Source organism: Solea solea, chromosome 3 (genome assembly GCF_958295425.1).
Source record: "Solea solea chromosome 3, fSolSol10.1, whole genome shotgun sequence".
In the NCBI taxonomy this organism is placed as follows: Eukaryota; Metazoa; Chordata; class Actinopteri; order Pleuronectiformes; family Soleidae; genus Solea; species Solea solea.
The window spans coordinates 34936241-34950530 of NC_081136.1; the positions used below are offsets into that span (position 1 = coordinate 34936241).

Genomic DNA, 14290 nt, shown 5'->3' on the forward strand with positions numbered 1-14290 from the left:
TTACGCTTTTTACGTGACTGCGTTTCAACAAACAATGACGTCGTTATATTGTGTTTCGTTTCGTTTTAGATCGTCCTGTTGTGAACCGTCTCCCCTTGCTTCGAAGTAGACGATTAATCGGGTCAGATTTTTTTCATTTATTGATTTGTCTGATATTTATTTATAGACGTTTACAAATTTTTGTTCACATAAATAGATATTGTCGAACAATTTCAATGTAGACAAAGTAGAGCTTTTTAGACCACACATTTAAAGTATATAATATTATTTAGTTTATTATTACACATTTCTTCATAAAACATATTAGTATACTAAAAGAAACAACACATTAAGTAAAACAAATTAAGAAATTCATTAAGACATTAAGTTAAAGTCACGTCTAAATCTTACTGAAAAGTTAAATATAACCAAATGAACCAAATCCTGAATGTAATAAAAACAAATATGAGCTAAATCAGAAAAGAAGAATATTTAGTCTTCACATTATGTCCCTATTTGTCTTCCATACCTGTCTATACAGTGTTATTATGTTGATATTTAAGCTCTTACATCTGAATTTAAGGGTTTAATTTAATACAATAAAAACGTTTTTCATGACTTCATGAACAAAAACAAACACACTCTTTCAAAAATCACATATTTTAATCTTTACAAGAACAAAACATCCAATTTGTTTTCCAAACTTATGCAAAAGCATCACTTCACGAAAAACAAGACCAAAAAACTATGACATCATCGTTAATTAAACAGGAAGTACAAATCAAAGCGACTTCAGTGAAACGTGTCAGTTTTGTCAGGTCACATTGAACAGGCCGACGCTGCCACCTGCTGGTGAACGGCGGCAGCTCAGCCGGAGCAATCGCCACCATCTCCACAATTCACAGACATGTCCCGTACAAACGGAATTTAGCGATTATAGGAAAATAGTGCGCAGCCGGTGACTCGACTCACCCGTGAAAAAACAATCTATCGTCTATTAATATATTGAAAAAAGAAGCTGATCACATTTATCAAAAAACCACAGCAAACGATAGTGCATCATTTTCAGAGGGATTGCATCAAAAGTCTCGTTCCATGTGTGAAACAGGAAATAGAAAAAAAACAACACAGTGAGAGAGAGAAGTGAAGCTTGTGTTAGTAAAAAGACATGCAGGTGTTTTTGTCGTATTCACAGAACCGTCTACGTCCAGCGTTCACTTCCTGTTCCACGTCAGAGGTTTCCTGAGAATCAGAGAATTAAAAATATTGCTGTTCTTCTTCCGCGTTCTTTTGCCCGCTGAAAGTTTCTCCATGGTCGACACGTTAAAAACCAGGTGGCAACGGAGTTTGCGATCTCTCTGGCTCATACATAAGTAGCTTTGAAGCTAAAATATGTAGGAAAAAAAAGCACGGCGTAAAACACGATATGGAAAAAAGTCTCAAATAAGACGTTAGCATTCTGTAAAATTGTAGTAGTCCCAAAAATATGTAGGGAAAGTTTCCGAAGTTGATTAAACATATTAGAAAAAGAGAAAGGAAGTAATGAAGAGAAATGTTGGGCAGTTACGTCATTTACCTTTGTACTTTTTTGGCTTGGGCTAACGATTCGAATCTCGACGTGAATCACTCAAGTGAAACATTTTTTTGGTGGCTAAGACGTAAGCATTCTGACCAACTTCCGAAATTGATAAAACAAATTAGATAACGCAAACAGAAATGTTGGGAAACTTTTTGATCGGAAAATTAGCGTGACGCGCTGACTGGCATGGAATACACTTTAGCTTGGGCTAACGATCCGAATCCCGACGTGAATTTATTTTTATATCGGAATATTTTGACCCAAAGAATTTTCTTACCGTTCAGTGTGAACATTACATTTCTGAGACAGAATTTTACATTTCAGAAAATAAAAAAGGGGTTTTACTGAAATTCAAGGCTGGCGTTTAAATTGCAAAGTCAAAACCTTCGTAAACCTTGAGTAGTTAGCAGCTAACTACTGAAGACACATATGACCTAGATTACTGAGAGCCTTCACATATTAAACTCGGGTTAATGTTGAGAAACATTAAAGAAAATTGTCTGTGGACGCGCGAAATACAAATTATCGGAGACCTTTCAGAATCCGTACAATCTCAGAACGTTCTGGTGCGATCATACGTAACGAGCCAATGTGACAGAACAATAACTTAGTGATAAACCACTATGTGTCGTTTCAAAGTTATCGGATGCTAATCGATGCTAAACATTCATTTGTTTGAGCATTTTGTCCTGAAACATTTTTTCCCGCCATCTCACACCTCGTAGTGCAGGTCGTTGAGCTCCAGTCTCGTGTAATGGCGCCGGTCAAACGACTCCATCGCCTTCCGTCCACCAATGGCCAGGGCTAGCGTTAGCATGGCGAGCCCCAGCACCATGAACGCCACCATGCCGCTCTTCAGTGCCCCACGCGCTGTAGACACTTTCCCCTGCGCAACATTCGAGTTCTGGGCGGCGTCTTTGGGGACAATGACCAGGCTCACTGCAGGAGTCGTCCTCGCAGTGGGCGGTTCGTCGGCAGTCATAGTTGTTGTACTAGTAGTTGTAGAAGTAGTAATAGTGGTCGTTGTAGTAGTAGGAGTAGTAGGAGTAGGAGTAGGAGTAGCAGTAGTAGTTGTTGTGGTAGTAGTGGTGGCAGGAGCAGTGGTGGTAGTTGTTATCGTAGTCGTTGTGGGAACCGTGGTAGTTGTGATACTTTCAACATGTACAAGTTTGTTGGTAATTCTCTGTTCGTCCTCTTCACCTGACATCACTTCCTGTTGTATAACTGGAAGTGATGTCGTTGTGGTGGAGGTTGGTGTTGGCTGGGTGGTGGTGGTTGTGATAGGATGAGGTTTTCCTTTCTTGGTGGTTTTATTTTGTTTTCTGCTGGTTTTGTTTATCTTTTTCATAGTGACAATGGCGGCAGCAGCTGTGGTGGTGGGAGTTTCTTCTGTTGTTGTTGTCGTCGTCGTCGTCGTCATTTCTGCTGTTATTGTTGTGCTGGTAATGGTTGTGGGTGATGGAGGTATTGCAGGCATTGTGGCGATGATGAGGATGGGAGGTGCTGTGGTGGTTGCTGGTGCCTCTGTGGTGGTTGGTGTTGTTGTGGCGGTGGTGGTGGTGGTAGTAGTTGGCTCTGTGGTTGTGGTTGTTGTGGTTGTGGTGGTTGCTGGCATTGTTGCTGTTGTTGTGCTCTGTGTGGTGGTGGAAGTCGCAGTGGTGGTTGTGGGTGTCGTCAGTGGTGTCGTGGTAGTCGTGGTCTCTTTTGTGGTTGTTGTGGTGAGAGGTCTCACTGTGGTTGGATGAATCAACCCTGTGCAAAAACATTGACATGTTTTAACAAAACTAAGAACTGAATAATTAATTATCTAAATAGCCAACTAATACTATCACGGACCAACTACCTAACTAGCCAAATATCTAACAGCTTTGTTTGCCATTTTAAGATTTTACCAAGTATCTACATTTGACTGAGTGACCAACAAACTATATCAGACTAGGTAGCTAGCTAGTTGCATATCCGACAAACCATTACACTAAATATCTAAACATCTAAACTGACTAGCCACTTCTGTAGCTACATGAATAACTAACTTAATAGTTGATCAACTGTCTAGCTAGATAGCTGAGATTCTGACTGGCCAAATACCTCATTAACAAACCGACTAACTAAATATGTTTGATCAGCTAGTTCGCTAAATACGTGATTGACTGACTAAGTGACCAACAAACTATAGTAGACAAGCTAGCTAGCTAGTTGCATACCCGACAAACCATTTCACTAAATATCTAAACAACTGACTAGGTACTTCTGTAGCTTAATAACTGAATAACTAACTACATAGTTGATTGACTGAATAGCTAGCTAGCCAAATATCCAAGTAACAAAACCAACTAAATAATAAATATCTGACAGACAAGATTGCTATTTAAAGATTTTGCAAACTTACCAAGTCACCAAATTTCTGACTTAAACTTACTAGCTAAATATGGAAGCAAATGGTGCTTTAACACTCAGTAACAGACAGAAACCAAAGCGCCCCCTGCTGTTTGTACCTTTGTAGATGTCGTAGGTGTTGACTCCGTCCTGAGCCTTCATTAAAGGACAGTCCTGTTCACTCTGACAGTGGAACAACATGCAGTTACCGTCGTGATTGTCCTCGTCTTGCTTGTTGCCAACATAGACGGCCATGTTGCACTTGGTACCTTTCACAAACACAAAAAACCAAAGTGATTCAATAATTAATGTTTGGTGAGTGGAAAATAGGTTGATTTTACGACATTTAACACAATTAATGAATTGGTGCAGACATATAAGAGCATGCAGACCATTTTGTTTACATTCATTGGAACGTAAACACAATGGACAATGCGACAGCTCTAAAGACACCTGATCTGGCCACAGAACAGGTCACAAACACCGCCCCCTGGTGGCCAGCTGCAGGGCAATAAACATCTCTCATTTTAGGTTTAAAAAAACCCAGAAAAAAATCCAAGTAAATATACTTAATCACTTAGTTGATTGATGATTAAATATTGAATGCAACTGTGTGGGTGAGTCTAACCAGGCTGGACGTCCTCTGAGCAGCAGGCGAGGACACAGTCCCTTTCTGAGCGAACCAGTCGAGTGACCATCTGCGTCCCCGCTCTGTTTAGCGCCAGTTTGGCGTTGACTCTGGCACTCTGGTGTTGTCTCGAGTAACAAGTCTCAGGCTCCACAGCTGACACAGGAAGTGACATCAGCACCACCATCATTATAATCATCACGAGGGCGGTGGCGAGCGGTGTCCGCGTGGGTCGACTGGAGTGACACGGAAACATGGCGGCTGCAGATCAACAGCGTGGGATCAGAAACAGAGAGAGCAGGGATCCACAAGAACGAGCTGCAGGACAGAAAACACACAAAAAAAGCATAATTTTAAAGGTTTTCAATTCACCCAAATTACTAAAAACCACGAGTGAAATATCAGATTATTGGATGTTAAATAGTAATTTATGCATCTCATACTCATATGTAGGTTAAATCCTACACTGCAAAAACAGCTACTATGAACAAGCAAATTTTGCTTGGCTAGAATTCTTTAAACTAGCTTGTTAATCTAGCCATATTCAGACTGTTTTGTGCCATAAAATGAGGAAAAAAATTAAACAAACGTTGCTTGGGTGGTATAACGAAGTAGGTATAACAGTTATATATTTTGTTGTTTTAGTTAGTTACTAGTAGTTAAAGATGTAATTTATCTCTTGAAATTAAGATTATTCTTAATTAATAATTTTCAGTTTTAGGCAAAAAAAAAAGTTTTTTCCCAAAATTAGGAAAAACAATTAGTCTATTTTGGGTTTGCATAAAACCACAACTTTATTAAATGTTTAAGAAACATTAGTAGCTAGATTAAAGTATTCTATTTTAACAAAATGTCTTAACCTTTTGGCAGCTTTTTCTTAGCGTAAGAAATAAATTTAGAAATGTTTTTGCAGTGTGAAGACTCCAGTGACACGTAGAGGTAAATAAAGATCAGTGTGAATGTTTGTTGGCAGATATTTCTCCGTTTATAGGACTTGTTATAAACTCTGGCAGATTCTCTTTAAAGGAGTTCTAGAACGTGTCAGTTACAGATGTGTCTCGCTGCTGCGTCAGTCCCAGATCTGTCGACTACAAACGGCCACAGAGAACAGAAATAGATTCATCGCAGGAGTAAAAATAGGAAACTAAAAATGGATCTGACATCTTTATTTTAGGTTCCGGTGAAGTTTGGCGAGGTCAGTCGAGAACATTTTCTAAAAATGCAGCTGCTTGAAAATGACAACGACAAATGTTTTGCGTTTGTTTCTATTCTGAAAATAATCAGTATCTTACTATTAACACATTTCTGAAAAACTCAACTGCAATGAGTCTGCAGCTGAGTTTACCGTTAACATTTGAGGTCAAAAACAGAACAGTGTCGATCAGAATAATGGACTCACCAGGACGACGGCGTTGGCATAAACAGTCCTCCATCAGATGTTCAGACCCTCTGAGGGTCCACAGTTCACGTGGCAGGACTTTAGTCCGTCTCCTGTGACAAACGCAGACATTAAATCACCTTATCTGCGTTTACAGCTGCTTCTATCTGAGCCACACTATAGCAATCAGGCTAAAGAGGTAGTTCAGGTTCAGACACAGAAAACATGAGGAAACTTTAGTTTATCTGCTCATTTCCCCGCACCAAAGTCCATTTTTTTTAGCCATTGTCAGCAAAACTAGTCAATAACAAGACTATACGTGGGATTTCATGAACATAAACAGCGTAACTACGCGTCTGCTAAGATTAAAAATTAGACACTACTACATTTACAGATAATTTACTGTGAAACAAATACGACCAAAGTGCTATTTCAGCAATATTTGTTTGGTGGCAGCCATCTCGGAAATCACGACTTCCGACTTCAAATGGAAAGCAGCATAAACACCAGTATCAAATCCAACCATACTGGAAAAAAACAAACAAAACCCTGAACTATCCCTTTAAATTAGTACAGCTAAAGGCTTATTTGGAAAAAAAAAACTTTCGTTCTTACAAAGTTCCCTAAAAATACGTTTGGTAATTTTCCCAGATATTCTAAATCAAAGAGAAAACGTAATATCTATGACATCAAGCGAACAGAAAGCGGAGACAATTATTCAAGTCGTGGACGCGAACACACTTCGCCTTCGCCGGAGGAGAAAGCTCCGCAGTAAAACCTCACATTACAAAGCGAAGGACTTCGCTTGGCTTCGCGCTCGGGACGAACAGTCCGTGAATGACGTCAGGAGTTCGTCTGTTCGCGCTAACAAACGTCGTTAGCTTGTAAACTGGTGGCTAATTATTAAGAATCTTAAAACGCGTCTTAAACCGCGTCGCATTCCCCGTGAAGGTTTAACAAAAGGTTGACACGCAAAAAATGACACGAAGCGTTTAGACATAAAGTCAAAAACACGAGTGAAGATAAACAAGCCTGTTAGCACGAAGCTAACCTCCGCCTTTGTGTAAGTGTTCGCCTGCTTCGTCCACCTGCTCCCCATCACTTACCTGGAGCCATGAACCGAGCTTTCACTCCGCGCTAACCCGGGTCATTTTATCCCTCCTTATCTCCATCTCCTCCACGCCTCAACCTCACCTTTGTTTTCACCGAGAACGCGACCCAGCGTCCCGCATCCATCCGCCGGTCCGAGCACAGTTCGAGGAGTCGGTGTCTGCGCGAAGCGTGTGGAGGTCTTTACCGAACCGGTTCAGTCCCAGAGACCGAAGACGAACCTCCATCCATCCCGAGAGAACACCAAATATAATACAGACTATTTATAAAAAGGAAGGGATGACGATGGTCTATGACGGATATGTCACGGATTAAAGCCGTGATTTGGTTGCTCTCTCCTCCGGGTGATGGTGATGATGAGGCTGGAGCTGCTCTCCAGAGTCTGACCCATTTTAGTCTTTGTCCTCCTGAGGAGGAGGAGGAGGAGGTGGAGGAGGAGGAAGCATCATCCCAGAGTAGCTCCACACACTCCGGCTCTTCATCACACAAACATTTACCATCAAATATCTCATTAAAACCTTTAAAACTACGTTAATTCAACATAAATGTTTAAAAAAAGGGGCAGTTTACACTGAAGAACTTCATTAATAATTCAACATGAACATGAACATCACGTTTTATTGTCTCATCTAAACCACAGAGGCATATTTCACTTCATATAGAAGCTCAAAAACAACAAAACTAACACATTACGTCATCGTTTTAAAGGGTGAATGAATGTCTTTTTTTTTTTCCAGGCAAGAAAATGGGAGAAATTAAATGTTGAGAATCGCTGACACCTAGTGGCCACTGGGTGGCACTGCAGTCACCCATAAAATCTGAGTTTAGGCTGCATATGAGTGAATTTATCAGCCACCATTTTGAGAGTCAGTTTCTGCTCTCATGTCCTCACTGTTCCACACAGGAGGACGGTGTCTCCTTCAGCGTCCACCATGTCTACGTCCTCCTGAGCTCCACCTGCTCCCGCCTTCTTATTCTTCCTCTTCTTCTTTTTCTTAGCCGGAGCTGCTGAGGAGTCTTGTTTCTTCTGAGGTGGAGCTGCTGCTGCTGATGCTGATGCTGCAACAACTAAGTTAAAGTAAAACACAGTTAGTGTTTGACGTGGACACATGAGGACGAGCACACGTTTGTCCTCTCTCACCTTCCATAGACGTCTTCTCCTGCTGCATGTGCTGCAGCTGTTTGAGCAGCTTTCGTTTCTTCTTCCCTGACAGAGTGATGTTCGCCCTCGGACTCGACCTGAGAGGGGAAAGACAGTCGGGTTTCAAAGGTCAGGAGGGGGCGGGGACAGGTCATGTCATGTGACAGCCTGGCGGAGTTTTCAGTCACTCACTTCCTCTTCTTCAGGTGATGGACGGTGATCAGACCCTGGTCGACCACAGCACCGACGATCTGATGCCTCTTCCTCTTTTCTCGGCTCAAGACTCTACGACGCTTGAACAGATTCCTCCCGAGTTCCTGCAAGAAAACAATTACATGAAGTATTACAGTACTGCTACTGCAGTACTGTTGAAGTACATGACGTACAGCAGCACTGTGACTACATAAAGTACTGTTACTGCAGTACTGTGACAGACTGTTGAGACATCAAGTAGTATTACTGTGACCACAGGAGTACTGACAGTACTGTGGCAATAAGTGCCGTTATTGGGGGCGTACACAAAGTACAATTATGACTACTTACTTAAAGTACATACAAATCAATACTGTGCAACACAAAGTAATGTTACTGTGACAACATGAATGTCACCGTAATTACATAAAATATACACATACTAAATGAAGTACTGTTACTGCAGTCCTGTGAATAAAGTTATTGTGGCACTATGACAACATAAAGTACTGCTTCTGTGGTAAAAGTACTCCATCAGGTACTATGTTATTGAGACTACATGAAGTAGCCTTACTACAATTCTGTTAATGAAGTTATTATTGTGGTACTTTGACAACATGAAGTACTGACACTGTGACTACATGAAGTACTCTTATTACAATAGTGTTAATGAAGTTATTATTGTGGTACTTTGACAACATGAAGTACTGACACTGTGACTACATGAAGTAGCCTTACTACAATTCTGTTAATGAAGTTATTATTGTGGTACTTTGACAACATGAAGTACTGACACTGTGACTACATGAAGTACTCTTATTACAGTAGTGTTAATGGAGTTATTATTGTGATACTTTGACAAGTACTGACACCGTAACTGCAGTACTGTGAACAGGACTGCTGTTACTCGTAAATGTACTTGTACTTCACAGAGCTAAAACGTACAGTAAAAGAACATCATTACACGCTGTGTTCCGGTTAGCAGCCAGTGCTAATCAACCCTACGACCGTCTACATAACTCTGTGTTTTTTTCTCCATAATTACGAATAAAACTGAGTTTTTTTTACTCACAGTTTTCGGTCTGTTTATTTTCCCTCCTGGCGCCATGTTGAATGTCCCACATGTCCACGGGAAGCTTCTTCTTCGACGTTTTAAAAAAAATATCCCTGACTCACTTCCGGACTCGACACCGCCGCCATTTTCTTCTTCGTCTCTTTAAATGACGGCTTAAAATCAGAGTTACGATGTTTTACTGCTAAATACAGCAAAACGGAGGGGGAACACTGGTTATTTGTTATTACTTTTATTTTTCTAGTTTTTGTATGTTGTAAACAAATATGGCTGATACGATTCTGATAGTTGTATCAGAATGACTGCCAAAAGCCAAAGGGTGCCCCCTGCTGGTTGAGGGTGTTTAAACCTTTTTTGTACAACAGTTTCTTGTTGATTTGTGACATTTCCAGTTGGCAATGTACAAACATGTATTAGACTGAGCAGAAAAAAGCAGAGAAGACAGAAAAACAACAAATAAATACAAATCAAATTTAAATACAAACAAAATCATAGATAAATACTTTTATGAACTGCCAACAAAGGTTTTGTTTTCAGCCAGATCTTCAAAATCAAGTTTTTGCGCTGAGAGAAATCTGTGAACTTTAATAGACCCGTTGAATTTTAGTATTTAAATGTATAAATAAGAACGATCCTGGATCAGCTGGTGAACCACACACACGTTTCCCACGCTAACCATCGATGGATTTCCCTGCTGCAGAGACTCTCTGGGAATATTGATGACTCCTGACTGGTTTGTCTCTGAGGCCTGAGTGGATAATAAGTGTCTGGAGGCCGCTCTCGGACCGTCAGGCTCTGCCTCCAGCACCGCAGCAGCAGCAGCAGCTTACAGTAAAAGGATCCGACACTGTAATTGGTTCATTTTTCCCCCCTTCCTCCAGATAAATGTCATGTGGACTGAGCCTCAGTCAGGGAGCGAGCTCCGGTCCAGGACTCGTCGACAGTGCTAACGAGCTCTGACACAACACAAACGCACTCACATTCGTTAAGTTCTTGCGAGGGTCTGGGATTAGTTTTACATGTCGACTTTCTGCTGATTATTCATCACTTTTCCTCTGAGCTTTTGGAGGAGTTTCAACCCTCCCTTTGATTCGGGGCCAGTCAGGAAACGAGGCCAAATGTTTTTTGACTTTCAAGCTTCTTTCTGGACTGAACAAGAAAAGAGTCACTGGGAGTTTTCAGACTCTCAGACTCTGCTACTGACAAACACTGACAAAGAGTTTCAGGTTCTCAGGGTTTCACTCTGATCTCCAACAAATTATTAACAAACACATTATTCAAATCTGCAACAGATTTTAAATCTGGATCTGGTGCGTGTGGCCTGAGAATCTCTGGTCTCTGGTTCAGCTTTGCTGCTACAATCTGTGGTTCCCTGAACCTGTTTTACCTCAGGAACTGGTGCGCTAAATGTGACAAATAACGTGGTAGTCAGAACTGGGAATGACGTCACACCCGAGTTAAGCTAGTACCAGTTATTCTGAGGGTAATATTAGCATCATAGCTAGCTTTTTAAAGACCCATAACATTTTGCATTTGACATTTTCTGAAACTGTCTAATGCCAGATGTGACGAGTCTCGTAGTTTTAGACATGGCAACAGAACATAAACATGTCATTCACTAAGGTGTTACAGCCTTTCATGAGACACAAAACACAACCAGATTTATAAAAAAAAAAAAACTATAAATTCAAACTGACTCGTCAAAGAGAAATAAAAAACGTGTTGTTTCATATTAAAGAACAGATGTATTGTCTTCATTTCAACACACCGTGACACTGATTTTGATTTGGAGGTTTTAGTTCCAGCCCCTGACGACGTGTTTTCCAGCGCTGACAAGTTTGCTGAGATTTCTCTCTTGTTTCTCAGACGTGTTGCTCCGACCTTGAGGCCTCATCAGGAGCCTCCTGAGATCTTCTGACTCAAGTGTTTCTAACGTTTATTTTGGTTGCTGCACGGCGAACATCAACACCATCAATGCCGCCGCTCACCCGCCTTCCCCTCGGTGTCTCTCAGCTCATCAAACCGCTGCCAAAGAAAACCAATCCCCATGTGAAGCCACAGCGGCGGCGGAATTGTTTCAGCGTCTGTGAGTAAAGCCACGGATCAGGACTCTGAGTTCACGGTGAGAGCTGCTAATGTGTCGACACTGAGTGAAAAGCTGCAAATGTGTTTTCCCGAGCAGACTTTTGAAACAAAGTGGTTCTGAAATGTGGGAGAAATGAACAGGCTGAGTGAGGAGAGGCTAATAATGACGACCTGCACATGTGGTGAAGAGCTGCAGCCTAACATGTGAATAAAACATAGTCATGTTCCAATCAACATTAATGGGCCTAGTATAGAACCCTGGGGAACACCCCAGCTCTTGAGTTTTACACTAAAGCTTCATGTAGAGGTGCAGCAAATGGTTATTTTTATTTTCCTTTTATGGTCTTGATTTAAGTTAGAAAAAATAAGGTAAGATAAGTTAAGATAGTCCTTTATTAGTCCCACAACGGGGACATTCAAATTTATCACTTAATTTAGTTTATACAGCAGTGTTGCTAAAAGGAGATGTCAAATTTTTTTGAGCTGCACCTAAACATTTTGTTTTTCAATCAAAATGATTGAAGAAGTTTAATTGACTCATGCATGCCCCCTGGTGGCTAAACATACTTTTTATATAAATATATATATGTATACAGTATATACATATATATACACATTTTATTTAATTGATACACTGGAGATGAATGTGAAAAAATATTGGGCAAACTTTTTTCACAGCATTTAAACATTAATGTAAAACATTATCGGGCCCAGGAAAAATAAAGAACTGAAAACCAGTGAATTGTGTTTAAAGTTCCTGAGAGAAGAAAACATCAAAGACGCACGAAACAGAAGAAGTTACTGTCAAATGTTTAATCCATTCAGTACAGAGTGTTTATCTCAGTGCAAGTGCCAAAAACAACAACAACAACAACAACAACAACATCAAGCCGTGTTTGTTTGGTTTATGTACAAATATGTCCTTTGGCATCGAGAAGCAGAGCGGGTCGTGGAATAAATGGAGACAGTGAAGGCAGCACAGGGGTCAAATACAACAGGTGAGACGGTAAACAAACAAACAGGTAATGTGAGATGACAAAAAAACAGCAGCAAACAACCGAAAAGTGGACGTGTGAACAGAGCGATTTACGCTGACGATGACGTTTTCTTCATTTCAGTCAAACACACACACACACACACACAAAAATAAACAAATTAATGGTATATATATTTATATATCTAAAGTGCATTATGGTACAAAAATATAGAGGGTCAGCAGCACCTCGATACATTTACAAAATAAATACACCATTCAGACAAAATAAATTACTGCAAAAACAAAAAAATATCTGACATATTGGATTTTTTTTAAAAAGAAAAGAAATACAAAAGCAAGGATTCACAAAGATTAAAATCTTTTTTTAATCATATTCTGCTATCTATTCTGCGATATTTAGAATATTTACAGACAATAAATATTTTCCAATTTCTTTCCAAACAATCACTATTACAGGAGACTGTAACACGAGTATTTAGGAGTCCACTCCAACGTTCTGTGGGTTTCTGCGGAAAAAAACGAGGGGAAAAAAAGATTTAGTTTGAATACTATCGTGAAAAAACTCCGAAAATGCTGTGAATTCAAGGACAGCATTCACATTTTAATGTTAATGTTTTATAACTTAGAATTTTAAATAATGGACAAATTTAAAAGGAATATGTATTTTATTTTGAAGAACTACACAAATATGGAAACAAGTTGAAGTAATATTTAATGCTGACTCAGCATTTTCACTAATCATTGAAGATAACATGACATGTCAATTTTTGTTACGTAACTATAATTATAATTTACAAAACTGTAAAAGTTAACGTTTTACCACATTAGCAGTTTAGATTTAGAAAAATATTTTAGTAAAAATATTTGGTGGTTGGTTTGCCCTGTTCTACCACAGGGGGGCACCACTGAGCTGCTAAAGACCCCCCCAAAAAAAGTACAACAAACCAAAGTTTACCTGTGTCAGAGACTGACAGCGTCTCAAAGCAGCGCCCTCTGCAGGCCGAGCAGGGACCTCCACTCCAGGTGGAGTCCACTCCCGGGTTCTTCGTCCAGCCTCCAGCCGAGGGAACGCGCCCTCCTCTTCCTCTTCTCGCCCTCCCTCCTCTTCCCGGACCGCCCTTTCTTCTTCTTCTTGCCCGGCGCCTTGAGGACGCCGTCTTTGTACGTCTGCGACTTGTTGGTCTCCTGCGGCAGGTTGGTTCCCTCCTCCTCCTCCAGCCTGAAGCTGATCGGGAGGTTCTTGGTTCCCCCTGGTGGTTTGGAGTGCAGGGTGCTGCCCGTGGTGCTCAGGCTGACGCCCGGCAGCCCGACGCCGGCGCCAGTAGTGCTGCTGCTGCCGCCGCCGCCTCCACCAACTGCCCCCGTGGTCCGGACGGGAAGGTCGCGGATCTCCGGCGTGTGGACTTCCTCCAGAAGCTCCTGCAGCCACATGCGACGTTTAAAGTCCTGCAACATCCGACCTTTGTCGTGCATCAGCTGAGCGTGAGTCACCGAGCGCTTTCTGGAGAGGAAAGACAAAATGTTCCTTTAATGACAAACGTCGCAAAGAGAAGAACTGAAGTACAAGTACAAGTACACTGACTCTTCAGCACAAGTACAGACTTACAAGTGCAACAACAAACTCACAAGTACAGTACACGAGTACAAGTATGGACTCTGAAGTACAAGTACACTGATTTTTACACAGAACAAGTACAAACAATATATACAGTATATTTCTATATTTAATGATGAATATTTTATTTTTCACCAG

The 14290-nt window shown here is 40.8% G+C and overlaps 3 protein-coding genes across 5 annotated transcripts in view; all 3 read right to left on the minus strand.

Moving 5' to 3' along the window:
* Window positions 1-623: 623 nt before the first annotated feature.
* Window positions 624-7536, minus strand: mansc1 (MANSC domain containing 1). Of its 2 annotated transcripts, none has more exons than XM_058624621.1 (5): window positions 7135-7536; window positions 5962-6053; window positions 4563-4880; window positions 4054-4203; window positions 624-3310 (listed from the first exon to the last, which is right to left on the minus strand). In XM_058624621.1, the coding sequence occupies exons 3-5, from the start codon at window positions 4816-4818 to the stop codon at window positions 2271-2273; spliced, it is 1446 nt and encodes a 481-aa protein (XP_058480604.1). In that variant the 5' UTR covers window positions 4819-4880; window positions 5962-6053; window positions 7135-7536; the 3' UTR covers window positions 624-2270. The 2 variants fall into 2 exon arrangements, with proteins under 2 accessions (XP_058480604.1, XP_058480605.1); XM_058624622.1 differs by lacking the exon at window positions 7135-7536 and adding an exon at window positions 7047-7068.
* A 112-nt stretch (window positions 7537-7648) lies between these two features.
* On the minus strand, window positions 7649-9595 carry c3h11orf98 (chromosome 3 C11orf98 homolog). The gene is made up of 4 exons (XM_058624681.1): window positions 9456-9595; window positions 8384-8508; window positions 8192-8289; window positions 7649-8118 (listed from the first exon to the last, which is right to left on the minus strand). Exons 1-4 carry the CDS (start codon window positions 9489-9491, stop codon window positions 7931-7933), a joined length of 447 nt encoding a protein of 148 aa, XP_058480664.1. The 5' UTR covers window positions 9492-9595; the 3' UTR covers window positions 7649-7930.
* Window positions 9596-12338: 2743 nt separating this feature from the next.
* pthlha (parathyroid hormone-like hormone a) overlaps window positions 12339-14290 on the minus strand; it is an 11837-nt gene continuing 9885 nt past the window's right edge. For both annotated transcript variants that reach the window (XM_058624670.1, XM_058624669.1), the window contains exons 3-4: window positions 13493-14038; window positions 12339-13043 (exon numbers count right to left, since the gene is read on the minus strand). In XM_058624670.1, the coding sequence (XP_058480653.1) occupies window positions 13516-14038 (523 nt within the window). In that variant the 3' untranslated portion in view covers window positions 12339-13043; window positions 13493-13515. The remainder of the gene's footprint in view (window positions 13044-13492; window positions 14039-14290) is intronic.